Source organism: Mytilus trossulus, chromosome 11 (genome assembly GCF_036588685.1).
Source record: "Mytilus trossulus isolate FHL-02 chromosome 11, PNRI_Mtr1.1.1.hap1, whole genome shotgun sequence".
NCBI classification, from domain to species: Eukaryota; Metazoa; Mollusca; class Bivalvia; order Mytilida; family Mytilidae; genus Mytilus; species Mytilus trossulus.
Window position 1 is genome coordinate 60,584,575 of NC_086383.1, and position 20,379 is coordinate 60,604,953.

At 31.7% G+C, this 20,379-nt stretch overlaps 1 protein-coding gene across 1 annotated transcript in view; it reads left to right on the forward strand.

The window, feature by feature from the left end:
- LOC134690213 (uncharacterized) overlaps positions 1–20,379 on the forward strand; it is a 56,376-nt gene that overhangs the window by 3,051 nt on the left and 32,946 nt on the right. Inside the window, exons 3-6 of the mRNA XM_063550188.1 lie at positions 13,975–14,052; positions 15,291–15,331; positions 17,496–17,553; positions 18,580–19,173. Of these exons, the coding sequence (XP_063406258.1) occupies positions 13,975–14,052; positions 15,291–15,331; positions 17,496–17,553; positions 18,580–19,173 (771 nt within the window). The remainder of the gene's footprint in view (positions 1–13,974; positions 14,053–15,290; positions 15,332–17,495; positions 17,554–18,579; positions 19,174–20,379) is intronic.

The window sequence follows — 20,379 nt, forward strand, 5'->3', positions numbered from 1 at the left end:
TAACATTTCTATCATAAATGAATGAAAGTTACCCCAATATGTTTGTCTTTTGGCCTGACAAGTTAAAATTTTGAGGACATGCGAGTTATAAATTGACCAAAAGAGACCTTATAAAGAAGGCAAAGAGGTCTGTTAGTGGTATTTATGATCATTTAGTGGTCCACACTATATTATATCTTGATGCAGCTTGGTTTGAATTTGTCGAAGAAGTTTTGCTGGAATCGCTGTAGATGTCGTCTTTCATTATACTATATGTTTCTCAAACTATTGAACTGATTATGACAAAACTTGAAAGAAATGCTTGAAATAACCATTATTACAAAGGGTAAGATCACATTCAGTTTATGAAACAAAAATGTTTTCTTTAATACGCATTATAAAAATGACATTTTACAGGCTTAAACACCTGTTAAACCGAATTCAGGATCTATATAATTATATATTCTAGGAATGTTAATAATATATATATATCAGTCTAAAGATTTGCACAACGGTACTGATATAAGGTGTTATTAAACGAAAATGTTGTTATAAAATCGTGTTGACAAATATTTCGGCTCAACAAATGGCCTTCTTCTTGTGTCACAAGTTTTAACAATACTGATACATAATGTATAAGGTGTGAAAATAGATCAGGTGATAATACAGGTAAGTTTTGGTCGATTGATTTTAATCCTGAATATCATAATTTAAACAAAACACTAAAAATCAATATACGTGACTGTGTATATTAACAATAAAAATAAATGAAACAAAACTGTTAGTATTTCTTATTGATGCCGTTTGGGTGATGTACATTAAGTTCCTTTATCCAAAAGCTTTCCCGAACCTGTCGCTGTGCATCACTCCAGTGAATGTTCTGTTCAATCACTAAAATTTTCATGCGGTTAAAGTCATCAAGTTTGTGATCTGACTGTCTGAAGTGCTGAGAGACTGGAAGAAGTGGCTTCTTAGATATATCACTCCTATGGTCATTGAGGCGTTTGTGGAAAGGCTGCTTTGATTCACCAACATATTGGAGGCCACAAACCGAACATTCTAGTATGTAAATAACATTCATACTTTTGCAGGTAACATTGCAAAATATCTTATAGTTATTTTCGGTTGCCTTACTGTGAAATGTTGACGAATGCTGCATCTGTAAACAGCATTTGCAGCGTTTTTCTCCACACGAACGACATTCTCCAGGAGTACTTCTATTATCAGACTCACTTGAAACTCGCTTGAAGAAAAGGGGCTACAAACACAGAAATATCAAAAAAAGCTTTCAGAAAGCGGAGTCAATTCCGAGGAGTGAACTATTGGAATACAAAGTTAAAAAGAAAAGCAAAAGGACTCCATGTGTTCTAACTTATCACCCATCTCTCAAAAACAGCTTTGGTGTCATTCGTGAGCATTGGAAATCAGTTGAAAAGAATTCCAAACTGTCCAAGATTTTCCCTGAGCCTCCAATGATAGCTTTTAGGCAACCTAGTAGTCTACGGAACCTACTAGTGCGGGCTGAAGTGTCTGATAATAGAAGTACTCCTGGAGAATGTCGTTCGTGTGGGGAAAAACGCTGCAAATGCTGTTTACAGATGCAGCATTCGTCAACATTTCACAGTAAGGCAACCGAAAATAACTATAAGATATTTTGCAATGTTACCTGCAAAAGTATGAATGTTATTTACATACTAGAATGTTCGGTTTGTGGCCTCCAATATGTTGGTGAATCAAAGCAGCCTTTCCACAAACGCCTCAATGACCATAGGAGTGATATATCTAAGAAGCCACTTCTTCCAGTCTCTCAGCACTTCAGACAGTCAGATCACAAACTTGATGACTTTAACCGCATGAAAATTTTAGTGATTGAACAGAACATTCACTGGAGTGATGCACAGCGACAGGTTCGGGAAAGCTTTTGGATAAAGGAACTTAATGTACATCACCCAAACGGCATCAATAAGAAATACTAACAGTTTTGTTTCACTTATTTTAATTGTTAATATACACAGTCACGTATATTGATTTTTAGTGTTTTGTTTAAATTATGATATTCAGGATTAAAATCAATCGACCAAAACTTACCTGTATTATCACCTGATCTATTTTCACACCTTATACATTATGTATCAGTATTGTTAAAACTTGTGACACAAGAAGAAGGCCATTTGTTGAGCCGAAATATTTGTCAACACGATTTTATAACAACATTTTCGTTTAATAACACCTTATATCAGTACCGTTGTGCAAATCTTTAGACTGATATAATTTTTTCCTTATCTGCATAGTATCGCCTATTCAAGACGATCCGGTACATAGTAAATTTGCTGGTTGGTCCTTTTTATAGACTTTTATATTATTTTCCCCCTGAATGACCTGTATCATGTTACTCACATAATCCCAGCAAATTTAAGTTTTTAGCTCTTATATCATGAACATCAATGATTATTTTAAAGAACTTAGAGCTATTAAACAAAAACAAATTAGAACTGAACACCATTTATCTAATTTGATTAACTACGAGTTTAATGAACGTATTCCTAACGGACTACAAATCAAGATCAAGCCACAAGCACCTGGCTCTTTATCCAAAACACTACTTCGCAGATGGGACCAAACCCTCTTCCATTGTTCAAAGCGGTTAGTGGTCCTCCTCAAACAACACTGCGAAGGACATCTCAAAACTCTCACTGGCGAGTTTAACACCATTTTGAATAGCTGCAAAAGAGATCTAACATCTGACAATTGTGATGCTATCAACACTCGTCTCAAGGATATAACTACTATACAATCCAACAACTTAAGTGAAAGACAAAAACGAAAATTCCGCAGGGATGGCATAGAATACACACACCCTTCCTTACCATCAGAGAGAAAGACTAAACGAATTAGACGCTTTAAACGTAGACCTCAAAAGACTGATTCACCCTCCAACATCGTGGTCAATCTTTCTCAACACCAATTAACGGACTCGGAAAAATCTCTTCTCTCTAGAGGACTTAACTTCTGTCCTCTACCTGCTCCTGTCAATGACACCAAATTGTCGGAAGACCTTGACAATTTTGCCAGAAGTCTACGTATTAAGGAATATTTCGCGTCGAAGGAGGATAACATAATAAGCGCGGATGGGTACTCAGAAATTTCAGAAGAAGAGAACAACTACAAATTTATTAAAAAGAGTTCTTGGATCCCTAGACCGAGCAAAAATGCTACCTTGGAATCTTTTATTGATAACTTTAAGTCGGACATTATTAAAAACACTAAAAATAACAATAAACCTTTTGACAATCTTACCAATGAAGAACGGACTGCACTTAAAAACTTACGATCTAACAACAATATCGTTATTAAACCTGCAGACAAGGGCAGTGCAGTGGTTGTCATGGATAAAACTGCCTATATTCAAGAGGCTGAACGACAACTTAGCGATGCAAGGTTCTACCAAAAACTAGACTCTGATCCTACTACATCTTTCAGCAGAGATATTACTAATAGTTTGGTAGAAATGCATGCCGATGGTTTCATCGATGACAAAACTCTTGAATATTTGAAACCAGAAAACCCAAAACCGGGCAGATTTTATCTATTACCTAAAATTCATAAGGCCAATAACCCAGGAAGACCTATAGTTTCAGCGAACGGTCATCCGACGGAAAAAATATCGGAATTTGTTGACTTCCATCTTCGTCAACATGTTGAAGACTTACCATCTCACATCAAAGATACAACCGATTATCTTAGAAAAATGCAGGCCTTAAACCCACTCCCCTCCGACACGACTCTTGTTTCCATGGATGTTACCTCCCTCTACACTAATATTCCACATGCAGATGGCATCGATGCATGCAAAGAAGTTTGGAATTCCAGACCAGTGAAATATCCACCTACTGAATGCCTGGTCAAAATGCTCACGCTGGTACTTAAGAAAAACAACTTCACTTTTGATGGAGATCATTATTTGCAAGTAAATGGAACTGCCATGGGCACCAAAATGGCTCCGTCATATGCCAACATATTTATGGGCAAATTAGAGAAACAACTCCTTGAAACTTCCATCGAAAAACCGCTTTCCTGGTTTAGATTTATAGATGATGTGGATATGAAATGGAATAACAGCGACGAGGATTTAGACACTTTTATCACTCATGCCAACAACATACATCCAAGTATCAAATTTACTCATGAGAAGTCTAAATCCAAAATCGCCTTCCTCGATACTTCAAGTTCGCTCACAGAGGGCATCATATCTACAGATTTATATTCTAAGCCTACTGACACTCATCAATATTTGTCCCCTAAAAGTTGCCATCCTGCTCATCTTACCAAGAGCATTCCATACAGTCAGGCACTTAGAGTCAAGCGAATATGCTCCAACACAGAAACAACTAAAAGACAACTGCGTAAACTTGAAACTCGCTTGAAGAAAAGGGGCTACAAACACAGAAATATCAAAAAAAGCTTTCAGAAAGCGGAGTCAATTCCGAGGAGTGAACTATTGGAATACAAAGTTAAAAAGAAAAGCAAAAGGACTCCATGTGTTCTAACTTATCACCCATCTCTCAAAAACAGCTTTGGTGTCATTCGTGAGCATTGGAAATCAGTTGAAAAGAATTCCAAACTGTCCAAGATTTTCCCTGAGCCTCCAATAATAGCTTTTAGGCAACCTAGTAGTCTACGGAACCTACTAGTGCGGGCTGAAGTGTCTGATAATAGAAGTACTCCTGGAGAATGTCGTTCGTGTGGAGAAAAACGCTGCAAATGCTGTTTACAGATGCAGCATTCGTCAACATTTCACAGTAAGGCAACCGAAAATAACTATAAGATATTTTGCAATGTTACCTGCAAAAGTATGAATGTTATTTACATACTAGAATGTTCGGTTTGTGGCCTCCAATATGTTGGTGAATCAAAGCAGCCTTTCCACAAACGCCTCAATGGCCATAGGAGTGATATATCTAAGAAGCCACTTCTTCCAGTCTCTCAGCACTTCAGACAGTCAGATCACAAACTTGATGACTTTAACCGCATGAAAATTTTAGTGATTGAACAGAACATTCACTGGAGTGATGCACAGCGACAGGTTCGGGAAAGCTTTTGGATAAAGGAACTTAATGTACATCACCCAAACGGCATCAATAAGAAATACTAACAGTTTTGTTTCACTTATTTTAATTGTTAATATACACAGTCACGTATATTGATTTTTAGTGTTTTGTTTAAATTATGATATTCAGGATTAAAATCAATCGACCAAAACTTACCTGTATTATCACCTGATCTATTTTCACACCTTATACATTATGTATCAGTATTGTTAAAACTTGTGACACAAGAAGAAGGCCATTTGTTGAGCCGAAATATTTGTCAACACGATTTTATAACAACATTTTCGTTTAATAACACCTTATATCAGTACCGTTGTGCAAATCTTTAGACTGATATAATTTTTTCCTTATCTGCATAGTATCGCCTATTCAAGACGATCCGGTACATAGTAAATTTGCTGGTTGGTCCTTTTTATAGACTTTTATATATATATATATATATATATATATATATATATATATATATAGGAAGGTATGCGTGCCAACGAAACAACTCTCCATCCAAGTCACAGTTTGTTAACGTAAACCACCATCTGTCAAATACAGTCAAAACACAAAGTCTTGGTTCACACTGCACTTCCAAAATCTAGTGGAAAACCACACACACGAGAAAAAGCAACGGAATAGTCTTAATACATAACGAAAAACGAGAAACACTTATGAATCACATCAACAAATAACAACTATTAAACATCAGTTTCCTGAATTAGAAATGGTGCACAGTTTGAAAACAGAGGTGGAAATTAATAGACCTACTAAACACTTATCAAAGCTGGTATATATATGAAATAGAGAGACAAGCTATAATCTTTAAAAAAAAAGGTAAACAGAAAAAATAACAAAGCATTACACATTGTATGAACAGGTTAAACTAACAAGAGTGGACGATTTGGGAGTACTCATACTTACTGAAAGTCAGTTAATGACCAAACACAATTAATAATAAAAATCAAGCATCAGAGACTAAAATGACCCAAAACAAATTACAGGGATTTAGTATTTTAACGTCATTGAAAGTCTAAGAAGACTTGACTTGATTTTTAAAAAAAGTTATCATATTTTATTGAAATGTGTACATTTGTTAGTTTCAAACATCAAGTACCGGTACCATATCCCGGCCTCGTTAACATTAGTAAATAACATATTTATACAGTTGTTAGTATTTGTTAGTCATGTTAGAATTATACATTCAATTTTCAATATTTGAATAAAACAAAAATTGTACCATGTCAGTAATTTAAAAAAAAAAGAATTTTGCCATTAAGATTTTCAAACATAATTAAAAACCAATTCTTCAGAGAACAATTGAAGGTCTTTCCACCTCGATAATAAGATTGAAATTTAGAAAAAGACGTAAGAAAGGGTCACTCCGTGTTGATGTAATTTGGTACCTGAACTGATATAGAAAAATAAGATTTATAGGTATATGCAGAAGACTTTATTGTTTTATAATGAAAAAAAACAAATTTAAAGCAAAGGTCAAAATCTAGAACGTCAAGTTGACCTTTGACCTTGACCTCAATTTCAAGGTCATAGGTCAGTGATCTCAAATCAAAAGACCCCAGGTCAATCACTTGTACGGTTGTAGAGAAATATCGATTTCAAATACAAAAGGGGAGAAAACTCCTAAAAGGGTTGACCAAAACACTTCGACTTATTTGGGTTGAAGTTGCCCCTTGCTGAAAACAGTAATTTGGCAAACACATCGTATCATTAACTGTTACAGTTTCTTTTGAATAACGATAACAAGCAAAATTCAAAATTTATAACATGACCTTGACCTTTGACCTTGATCTCAACTCCCTTTATATGGACCAAGTACTTTATATGAAAAGACTGTAGGCCTTTACAACTTATACTGTATGAATTAACCCAACATATCGTTCATTTTAAATTTTCAAAGGGAAATAACTCCTATAAGATGTCTTCTGATCACCTCTGTCAAATCAAAACAAATCATTATTAAGAGTAGATAACCAATTTGGTGAAAAAAGTTTGTAAAAATCTTTTACGGTTTTAGAGATATAGCGATAACAAGAAAAAGGGGACGCGGGGAGATAACTCCTATAAAAATAAGTGTTACTGAACAACATCGTTGGCCAAACATCCATTCGATATGTTGTAAAACAAAAAAGCATCCCAGACGGCAGAAGAAAAAAAAATAATCAGAAGAAAAACAAAAGGTCTTTCAACGAAAAGTGGAAAGACCTAATAATCAGAAGAAAAACAAAAGGTCTTTCCATGAAAAGTGGAAAGACCTTATAATCGGTATAACAAATGCACAGGTTTTGAAAAAATATATATATATTGCTTTTATTATTAAATTTCTTTTTTTTCCTTTTTGCACATGAACATAATAAGTTACACGCATTTGAAAGCATACTAGTTATATATACACTAAACAGAAGATATATAATATATTTAATAAACACAGCTGTTTTAGTTTGATACTATTTTAAGACAGAGGCTGTTTAGATATGAAATATATATACATTATATGTGGAGTCTTGATTGATTGAGTTAAGTCTGCCAATTGATATTTTATCGTATGTTTTTCTATGTTGTGTTGTTATGCTATTGTTTCAGAAAAAGGGAGAAGGTTTGGGCCCATTAAAACGTTTAATCCCGCTGCAAATGTTTGCACCTGTCCTAAGTCAGGAATCTGATGTACAGTAGTTGTCGTTTGTTTATGTAATATATACGTGTTTCTCGTTTCTCGTTTTGTTTATATAGATTAGACCGTTGGTTTTCCCGTTTGAATGGTTTTACACTAGTAATTTTGAGGCCCTTTATCGCTTGTTGTTCGGTGTGAGCCAATGCTCCGTGTTGAAGGCCGTACTTTAACCTATAATGGTTTAATTTTTAAATTGTTATTTGGATGGAGAGTTGTCTCATTGGCACTCACACCACAACTTCCTATATCTATCTATTTGTTTTTTTTTTGTTTTTTTTTTGTTTTTATGATAGTAAAGGAGTCTAGGGGTTCCAATAGTTTCTGACCTACTGAGTAATTTATTTTTATAGAATATATTTTGTTCTATTAATAGGTTTTCCGTTGAAGTGCTATTATATTGGTTTGTTCTATATATAAGTTGCTTCTATAAATGTAGAATTTTGTTAACAGAAGTATTAAGTTTTTTATATCAATTTTAGCTGTTTGTGTTAAAATATTTAAAGTTAGTTCTATTTCTGTCTTCTCAAATATCCAGGAGTTATAATATTTATAAGGTTCTCCCCATAATTTTGATATATATGAACACGTCAAGAATATATGTTCTATTGTTTCGACCCCTCCGAACTTAAAACTACAAATATTTGTATTTTTTATTTTTATTTTAAGGAGTAGTTTATTCGTGCCTAAAATTCGATGTAGTTTTCTATATTGAAACCACTACAATTTTGAATTTTCTGTAATTTAAAAGTGCAATACATGAATATTTTTCCAATTGAAGTTTTCATTGAGAATTAATTACCATTTTTATTCACATTTTTGTTTAGGATTTGACTTTTTACCATTTGAAATATTATACATATCGTTTAAACCTTTCTGGGATTTAAAAACAAACTTTAACATTTAGTGCAAAACTGGACCGTTTTCTCTCTTAAAGTCATTTGGACATATTTGATATTTTTTTTAAATACTTTTATTATTGCCAAAATTAGGCCTTGATATGTTAGAAAAATAGTTTTGATATTATATACATTATCAAAGTGATCAGAAGTCATACACATTTTCACCTTCCAGTAAAAAGTCATTGATCAGCCAAACCCCTTTTTTGTCCAATCTTTATATAATACTGAATGATTACCAATCTGTATTCCATCATTCTTCCATAAAGGGCATGTTTTAATTTGAGAGTTATTTTGTACATTTTGAAGATCTTGCCAAGCATCAAATACTTCCTTCCAAAATAGATTACTCAAATTTGTATAAGGACCAAGAAATTGCATTTCCAAAACATTCAAATTTTCTGAAAAGAGGAATAGTTTCACTAGTTTTGAATTATTTCTTTTGATTCTTCTTATCCAGGTTAATTTAAGACCTTTTATATATTTTTCAATATTTTTTTTATTTTTAGTCTTCATAAACTGTGCGGTTTGGATAAGGTGTCTCTATTGACTTTATCTGGTTTGTTATCACAGATACAGGAAATATTTTATCAGTAAAATGTTTAAGCTTTGTGCTATTTGGACTTGGTATGGATAGGAATAGATGGATTAATTTTGATATTATAAGTGTTTTTATTACTGTTATTTTTCCAATTGGGGAGAGAGTTTTATTAGTAAAAGTTTTTTATAATGTTTTTAATTTCTTTCAGCCTGGGGTTATAGTTTAAATTTTCCATTTAATATCCATTGAGAAATTTATCCCAAGAAGTGTAAATCTTGTGTCTTGTCTGGGTAGTATTCTCAAAAGGATCAATTATATCATAAGTTTCAATAACTTCAAAAAAATTGTTCTCTTGATCGTGGATTATCTATATTTAGATACATTTTAGTTGTATGCATCTAATGCCTGATTTTGAACTAAGTTAAAATCTACTGTCAGAATAACTTGTTGGTAATTAAAGTTTTCTATTATTTCATTAACTTTATTATAAAAAGAGGGTGGGTCATTATTTGGTCCATATAAATTAACAAGTGTTATATTTTTACCATCAATTGAAATATCTTCACCAAGGAAATTTCCATTATCATCTTTTTTTTTATCTTATTTATTTCATATTCAAGATCATTTGCAAATAAAATGGCAACCCCTCTTTAATTTGAAGCAAACGAAGTAGGAAAGCATGCTCCTCCCCATTGGTTTCTAATAAATGATTCTTCTTTTTCAGTAACGTGTGTGTCTTGCAGACAGTAAATATGACAGAGCTTTGATTTCAAGTATAAGAACACATCTCTCCGTTTTTTTCTAGAATTTAAACCTTAACAGTTGTATGAGAAAAAATCTAATGAATCCTTAGTCATTTATTTAGCTTAGATATAGCACAAACATTCCATTTATGATTTTTATTCCTTTAATTACACTTTGATTCATAGAACTGTCTATGAAAACACAAAGCTGTAATATTATATATGAATAAACAAGTTGATATATAAATCTACCTTCATGCATAAATAAATATTTATAAAACATTGTGCAAACATCATAAGAATTAAATTAAATTAAAAAAAAAGCAAGAGTGGCAACAATTATGATAGTCATATTATGATATGTTTTCTGATTTTTTATAAAGAAAACAAATTTCGATTACCTGTTTCCAAAGAAAGGGGCTAATGGCGAAAAAACTAACAAATGTATACCCACTCAAAAACGAAATGTCAATAATCAAAGAGAAAATTAATTGTAAAATTGCAAGCCATATGTTTTAGTCAAGGTTTTAGTCAGTATAGTAATGTTATGGCTATAAACAAAGTTTATTTTTAGTGTTATATAATTACTCTAGTTATTCCTAGGGTATATTTTTATTTCATTTTTCATTATTGTCCAAAGAAAGACATTGGTATCATAACTAGAAGATGGACACATATTTTGACACTTTAAAATGTTTTTCGTATATATGTCCTGTATGTTGGTTATTTATAAGAAATATGCAAACTAATTGTACAAAATGTACTACAATAACAAAATAAATAACCAACCAAGTGAAAAAATCAGCACAAAAAATCCTTTTAGCACTAGGCAGTATGCGCTTTCATATAAATGAATACAAGCAATTGCAAACATGTTTCAACAGTTACAATGTAAGCATGTCAAGCCTAAAGCAAAAAATAAATAAAATGGCTGTAGCCAAGAAGTACAACTTGGGTTCAACCCTAAACTATAACTATGCTCTCAGAAATAATTTATCAATTAAGATTTTAAACATTTTAGCCCATTGTTAAATATCCACATGAAAGTTAAATATATAAATGCATATTAAGAAAGTGGTCTCAAAAAGAGAAATGATTCCCTATTTATTTCCTTTTTCTTCAATTTATTTTCATTGATTCATATTAATTGATTCATAGGCCTCTGCCCTTTGTTAGCCTTGTATTATTTTAATTTTAGTTTCCTGTGTACAATTTGGAAATTAGTATGGCGTTCATTATCACTGAACTAGTATATATTTGTTTAAGAGCCAGCTGAAGGACGCCTCCGGGTGCGGGAATTTCTCGCTACATTGAAGACCTGTTGGTGACATTCTGCTGTTGTTTTTTTATTTGGTCGGGTTGTTGTCTCTTTGACACATTCCCCATTTCCATTCTCAATTTTAATTATTTATTTAAAAGTAATATGAGCGAGATCTTCTGTATTTTTGACTATTTAAATTGGAGTTACATATAAGTTTATAGTTTTAGGATTGTATCCGTTGCTCAATTGCATAATTATTAACAAATGCCAGCTCATAAACTAAAAGCACATAGAAGCACATAGAAGAACAATTCAACACACTAAAATATACTTACACTCATTGTAGTATTTTAAAATGTTTAAAAGAAATAATAAATACATTAGAAATTGTAGATATTTGTACAAATGTGCAAGCTTAGTATATGTATTTTACTGGAGACAAAAAGCAGATATCTGAAGCAAAGTCAGTAAATTTGTCAATAGTGATAAAAGTATGTGACAGAATATTTGAAAGTTTTATGCAAGTTAGCAACAACGGAATTGCTTGCAAAAATGCCACTGGTCTCTTGAACTAGTGCGTGTTTCAAGGATCACAGTGACTCCTGAGTAACGAAAGCGTGTTTCTAGTTTTTCACCTGACCTAATCTTGTATGCAATTTTTGAAAGTTCATTTCGGGCTTCTCTCGTGCATGAAAGCAGATCATCTTCAATGCGGATATTCTTTCCGGCTAAATGTGACCCATGTGATAAAAATAGCTCTTTATCGGCATAATGTATAAATCTAATTATTATGGGATTTGGTCGTTTTTTCTCTGCTGAATGCTGCCTAGCTGGTGTTCTTTAAGCATTTGCAAATGGGAAGCTTTCTACTGTAGGGTTTCAATTTTTAGATAATTAATCATCAGGTCTTCGATTACTTTCCAGATGTTTTCACCACTCTTTTTAGACATGCCATACATTAAAGCATTATATTTGCGGTCGTGTTTTTCAAAAAGTAACTGCTTCTCTTTTAAATTTTTCAAGTTAGTCTCAACACTCTGGCTCATTGACTCAAACTTATCTACCTCTAGAGATTGCACATTGAGTTCTATAGCCTCAAAACCTCTTTGTAAATCATTGTGATCTTGCCTTCATTCTTTTAATGCCTGACCTGTTTCTGAGACTCTGTTTTACCTCCTGCACTAGATTTGAAAATTTAGTTTAAATTTTATCTAATTTCTCATTAAATTTATTTAATTTGAGTCTACTGCCAAAATAAGGGTTTTCTGATCTTCCAAAGTTGTATTTGAGGGCTTGTCATGATGATATCAGTATATTGTGTCTAAAATATCAATATTACCTTTATAATTCACATATACATGTATGACGTAACATGTAAATGTAAATGTAAAAAAAATATCAACGATGAAGCGATGAAACTATGTCACAATACCACGATTGAAAATTGCGTAATAAATATCTTAAAACTAAGTAAAACCTCATGACGATTGTTTGTTTTTATCGTTGCAATATTTTAAGTATTTCTATTACATATATTGAGTATCTTGTTGTTTTCCACGGACTTAAACAAATTTAGTTATGTTTTAAATAGCTGATGGCAACATCGATATGTGTGCCAATGTTAAAATGTTAACTATCTTCAAAGATCTAAGTACAACATTATTAACGTTAAACTTTACTTATATGTTTGTAGAAAGGTTCGATGAATTTACACGGGTCAAATAGTGATTTCCGCGCTTTTAGTACATTATTACCGATAAATTTGGTATGAGAAATATCGTTTTAAAATAGGTACCAGCCAAATGATATAATTCAATCTTTGTATTTATGAAAGAATTTGGCAAACATTTCAAGTAATTTATGGTAAAGAAATCCAAAATTTTTTAATTTTCCAGTGACGCATTGATAACGTTCGTTAAAATCTATGATATCACTACACACTAGGACATAACTTTTTGTCCCGGAGGATATCACCAGCAGAGTAGTCAACACCGCATGCATATCAATGTTATGGTCATGTGTATACATTTCCAGTTTACAAACTTGTGATCTTGTTTAAATACTAAGGATTTTTGTTTCCCAGGCATATATTACCTTAGCGATATTTGGCACAATCTTTTATAATTTGAGTCCTCAATGCTCTTCAACTTTGTACTTGTTTAGCTTTGTAACTTTTATGATCTGAGCGTCACTAATGAGACTTATGGAGACAATTTTGGTCGTATATTTAGTAACTCTGGATTATTAAACGAAACCATAACGTCAACATATATAATGCTTATTTTGATGTTTTTGCTTTTTACAACATTAATTTTGACATCAAATTTAATATGCCTGTCATACTATCAAATGAATTATATCAAAACCTTCGAGTTGACAACAATATACACCACGATACAACATGAATAATACTTCACTATTTCATTAATATGTTATCACTCGCTACAAACTTATTGTTTTTGAAATACAATTATGCCTCTTTTTTTTATAAGCTCTAAGTCAAAGATGTTTCACCATCAAAATCAGTATGCTAGAGGTTTTAATGGACACACTATTGTTTTCAATTTGAATTGAGGTAGAATGTTTAACCGTATGTCAAAACAATGTGAGCCCTCTTCCTTGCTGCAGATTTAGGAAAACATTTGTTTTTATTAATAGCAATATATTTATCAGATTTAAACGACTCTATACAAGTAGGTATTATACGCAATTTAATTAAAATTGCATCAACTCAACAATACAATTCAATGCAATCTTTTGTTAACTCTTCAGGAAAGGACATACCTATCCAGCTTATTGACGGAAATTACTTGAACGGTGCATATTCACATAGTGTGATGGAGCAGGCAGGTAAATGAACACATAATGTGTTGGTTTTTAGTCAATACTTATTTAACATGTCTTTACACAGTCTAGTAAATTTCGTTTTTCGCATTCTTAAATAAACACACAATATTGATTAAATAGTCAAACCTGAATGACTAAAATACATTGTTCTACGAAGGAACAAAAAATTCTTTTAAACAAATTTACTTTGTTAAAATAAACAAGTTATAGGAACTGACATTGTAAGCATATTTCAGTGACATCATAACATTTATACAAACACTTGGACAAGTTATTGCAAAAAAAATTAAATCACTGCCTTTTTTCGCGATTGTGTCACTATGGAAAACGACAAATATTCATGTTCTTTGTAGGTACTTGGACTTATGATCGATGATTGTACATCTGCATATAATTATAATCACTATAAATTATAACAAGTACTAAATCAAAATAAAAAAACGTGGTTCATACGATTGCTATGGAATCAACGTTCTTTCAAATTAGTTTTACTATCATATATATATATATATATATATATTGATAGAATACATGTATTTACATTACTTGTCTTTAAAATCTGTCATATGCAGTCTGCGTTTGCGCGTACGTCCCATAGCATCAATTGTCAATTGATGCCATGTAAGAAATTGACGTTATCCAATCAAAATGAATGTTACAACCATTGTTGCATTAGAATTGAGGATCATGGTTCCAAAATTTATTGGTTTAATGATAAAAAGTAAAGAAACGCGGGTTTTCATACTTATATAGTGTTGCCATTAAACGTATTTACTCTTTTATGCCCATTTGTCATCTATTACGAAAACTCACACAGATTCCTGTAATCTTTGACATTATAATTCAAAACATATGACGTCACAACTAAAACATCATTGTTGGGTGACATCAAAAGGTGATTCGGACTAGATAAAAAGTCATTCGAAGGTAAAACATAACTGTATACTTAACGTGTAAATACGTTTATTTTCCAAAACGTGTAGTATACAGCAAAATAAGATTGTATTTATCATCCAAATTAATGAATACTTATATTCTAATAATACATAAATCTCGTTTAAATTGTTTTGCATTTGTCATTTGGGGCCTATTAAAACTTACTCAGATGCACATGTTTTGCTAATTCTTGATTGTCGTACGGGACCTATAAATGATAATTTCTATGTCATTTGGTCTCTTTTGAACATTGTTATAAACTTCCTTGTAAACTCCACTTTGAACGATCTTTTTTTATTTTTTAGAAAAAGACTTGCAAATAGTCATTTCTGTCTCCACCAACCAGGTAAGAATAAAACTGATAAAAGGCTTTTATAGAATAAAATTGAGAATGAAAATTGGGAATGTGTCAAGGAGACAACAACCCGACCATAGACAATTCATTTTAGAATCAAGCCAGTGATCTTTCTATCTTTTTACCGATCCTTCCATCTATCTTTCGATCTTTTCAACTATCGATGTATCGATCAATATATCTGATTATCTATCAATCGATATATGTGTTGATCTTTATATTTACTGAGTCAAAACAATTTTTTTTCGTTGTTTCTGCCAAACACAATATTAAGATATCTTTTATATAATCCAAAGGTTCACCTGTACCTTTTTTCTAAGTGATTAAGAAACGCTGAAATTGGTAAAATTTTAATATTGGTTTAATCAAAATATTATGTAATTATTACAATACTTGTTTTTAATTACCTGCTTCCTATTATTGATAAAATCATTTGTTAAAAATGTATAGACAATTCGTCTCTGGTATGCATTGTTGATGTTGGTACATTTCATTTGAACTATGCAAAACATAAAACACTACAACAAGCAACAGGAATTGAGAGCAATCGTTACATGTACTTTGCCATTTAATAATTTAGTGAATGAGTATATGTCTTGACGAGTTGTTTTCAAAATTATATGTCACCGTGCTTCGAGAATATTAAGTCCAAAATTTTAAGATCTTTGCACTTTTAAATGTTGAGCACATAACTTAAATTTTAAAGTAGATCTTCTTTGTTTTAATAAAAAAATAATTAATTTGGGGCTGGGATAATCGAACTCAAAGGAAAATAAATTCACATAAAAATCTGATGTACAGTAGTTGTCGTTTGTTTATGTAATATATACATGTTTCTCGATTCTCGTTTTGTTTATATAGATTAGACCGTTGGTTTTCCCGTTTGAATGGTTTTACACTAGTAATTTTGGGGCCCTTTATAGCTTGTTGTTCGGTGTGAGCCAAGGCTCCGTGTTGAAGGCCGTACTTTAACCTATAATGGTTTACTTTTTAAATTGTTATTTGGATGAAGAGTTGTCTCATTGGCACTCACTCACTCACTTCAAATCAAGAATAAAATGCTCAAATGCGAGATTTGGGATCCGTCTAATTACGGAAATCTTGTGATTCCTTAATTTCCCCACGTTGTTCTACATTAACTAAATATATATAAGTCTGCTTTTTTTTTTTAAATATAAGTCTTAAAAACTTGCACATTTTCATTATCCTTTAGTTTTTCACAATACGAAACGCAATATACTTATATCTATCTTAAATTCAAATTTGTTTGGTCGAAACTATGCAATTACATTTGTTTTTGGAAGACTTGCAGCAATTTAAACAGATATGGCATTTGTATTGTGTATTGTTGAATTCCATATGTTGAAAGACGGATGTTTTAATTGTTTCTGTAATTGGCCTGTTCATTGACTCATCTAAAAACTTTCTTCTCCTTTTTTCCCAAGAATTTTCACATATATTCATAAAATAAATAATTTAAATGATTATAAAAAACTCTGCCAATAACTTTGAATTTGATCGAATTGGTATGAGAAAGACAGGACATTTCAACTTTCCTAATGAACTCGAGGGTTGGTGTTTATGTAATATTAAATCATCTTTCAACATCAATAAAAATTTAACTTCAAAGCACGCCACTACTACTTAACCACCTAATGCCGTCCCTCGTAAGCTTTATCTGGGGGTTTAACCCAGTACATGGTATATTGGCAAGTAAATAGTCTACTTTTAAGATCATCCATTTTGTCTGATTTAAAGAATATTATTGTTAATTTCGATGCCACCATATCAATTTACATTCACACATGAAAAGCCTAGGTGTTTGAGTGGTCTTGTTGTGATATGAACGTTTTTTGATGATCAGATTGAGACGTATTCATACACATACATTGCTTTAATACAGTTTCAAAACAGCTTTTTTACATGTTTGATACTTTTAAAGTTTGCATCTTGTACATATTTTTTTGTTCATTGGTATTTTAATTGGCTTGTTTGTAGGTATATTGCAAGAAAGACAGCATATATTTTTAGGCGTTATTATAAATAATATTCAAACAAAAATAGCTAGTCTTACTTTTGTCGAATATATTTTCACAAAACCAATAGATAAAAAAACAATTGAATTCAAAATATGTGTTTTAGTCTTCTTTTGCAGGGAAGTGGTGAGAGTCAAGAAGAAAATGAAGGATTAAAAGGGAAGATTAAACCGCATGGTAAATGATATATTAGACGGGGGAGTATTGCACTTATTAATTTTCAAATACCATTCACTAACAAGTAGCACGGCTTTTTTTAACCAATCTTTACTCTGATCGAATTAACAAAACTTCAGAATTGAACAAAACACCGACAGACAAAGGTTTATGTTACAATAAAAGGAAAACATTCGAACACTTAATCAGATTTCAAAAATACCATTAGTATAAGTAAAAATATTATAGCATAAAAAAATATTCAATAAAGTGGGACGGAAGTATTTACATTCTGAAATTTGGGTTGCTCTTCTGTACTTAAGTTAATGTATATGATTGTGTAATAATACAGTATATACTGAACATACTTTTCCATACGGAGGATTAAAGTAGGTATAGATAAGTATGAAATAGTTGAACATACAGGTGCAATCAACATTTTTGAGAGTATTTAAATTTTGCATGCATTGCATTATGAAAGATAGAAATACAAGCAATAGTGGTCCTATTTTTTTTTTAATATATTCAAAAAAAAAGGTAAGCAATTATCATACATATACATATTTAAATTAATTTCTGAGTACTTCAGTTAAATTTTCAGCAGTATTACAAGGTAGTGTAAGTTTTAAAGAGGCTACCACTATCCCTATATGGTTAAGGAAATACAACCATGCCACCATTTCGGTCACTGTCAAAAGTTTTAAATTTGGTAGGCTTAGCAAAAAAAATCAAATATCCGAGAATGGTTTATTAGATCTACCAGGTCCATGTGCCGATTTGCTGTGAAATACAAATAGCTCATGGTAAAATAATAATTTGGTAATGATATCATCTCTTTCAAAAAAAAAATGTACAAGCAATTGCAATTGTATTCGAACAAACATTAACTTGCTGTTCGTTCGATGAAGCATCATTATCGTTTTCTGTTCACATGATCATGATAAAGCAACAATTATTACGTGGAGTTTTTATATTATGCTTCGGATATTGTACTTTATTTTGTGTCACAATATGCAAGTTGATTTTGTTTATCTATTTATGTTTTAGATCTAGAAGAAAAAGGATATAACCACAACCATTTGAAAATAGTACAACTAATCACAGGTATTGCGACACATGCTCTAGTTGATGTTTTGAAACTTCGACTTCCAAGTGCTAATTTTGGATATTTCTTTAATGGAATGAAAAATAGGATAGCATTACTATTGGATGAACGTGAACACCAATTATTGTATCCAGACAACTCAAACTATAATGGCGACTTGTCAGATCTAGATATAAGCCTTCTTTATATTATTTTAAGGAATTTAAACACCATTATCCCTCACGAGAATCGTTGGGGCAATAGGCCAAAGGATGATGATAGATGCTTGTCTGCAAATATCGATAGAATACGAATTTTCAAGAATAATTTTGTTTCTCACTGTTCAAAATATTCTTTAGATGAAGAAGACTTTTTAAAAACATGGAAAGAAATCAGTAAATGTATCATCGAATTAGGAGGCGAGGAATACAATCAAAAAGTTGACGTCTTATTTACATCAGCTATCGATCCGTTAATGGAATTGGAACTTGTCTGCAGTGCTCGTGAGAAATTTGAAGAATCAAAAAGAAATGAGAGGAAGGTTATCATTTTAAAGGGTATTTTTTTATCAAGAGTTTGTTCTAATTTTCCCAAGCTGTCAGTTTTTACTCTCAAAGGTTTAAAATTAATTGGTTTGTAAAGCATCAGCTTTGCATGCACATGGTGTATTTGGTTTTCGTTTATTATAAAAAAAAAAACCACCATGTAATGTTAGGTTGAATCTTTATAGGGTTTATTATCATGATTATAGGCATTGACTATTGGTCCGGCTAGCTATTGAAAAGACAAATACTATCTATTCGTCCGGCAATCCAGAAAAATATCTTTTATCTACTATTATGTTATTATTGCAGTCATACATGATCAAGAATAACGAATCTGCCTTGGGTAAATGCTTTTTGTAGTATCACTTGGAGAATGTAGTGGCAAATAATTTCCTTCAATGTAATCATTTGTTCCAAATTCCCCGCGAGCAAGTTAATGATTAAAAACTGATGATTAAGCAATTAGGAAATATTCATAGTTCAGAAAAAAATCTAAATAACTTTAAAATTCTCATGGATATAAACTTGTAAAGTACCAACTTTGGTTGATTCTACTGATTGTTCTATGAAACACGCCGATATGATAGGTTCGCATTATTTTTAAAATGTTGTCAGAGCTAATTAAGTTGACCACACTTGGCACAACCGTTTTGATAACATACGATCGGTACGAATTTAGATTATGAAGATTCAGGTGACAGACTTTGATTATAATATAAAAACAGCAGGTGATCTGCTCATGGTTGAATGTCATACGGAAATCTTTTTAAAAAAATCAATTCATGTTACAAATAAGTTGGTTGCACGCATCAATCCGTACTACGGTTGGTAATTTGACGAGCGAGTCTGTATTTTCTAAGCACGATAACTCTTTTATCAAATATGACACTTCTAACATGCACATAAAAACTTAAATACCTCCAAGTCTGTGTTACTAAACAACGTTTATTTGATATTGAATTATGTTGGCAAATAATTGAGTTTAACATATATGTTGTTATACACATATGGAACCACAAATTCAAGTGACAAACACAATATTTTTGCAACGAATCATACATAATTAAATATTATACAGATCACGAAGTGACATTTGCAATTGCCATTGTTCCTTTTAACGAGTATGGTTTTACATATCTCAATTGATACGTTATTCGTGTTCATGTTCACACTTTACGGACGTCATATATAGAAGTGTGCTAACGCCTAACGCAGAAA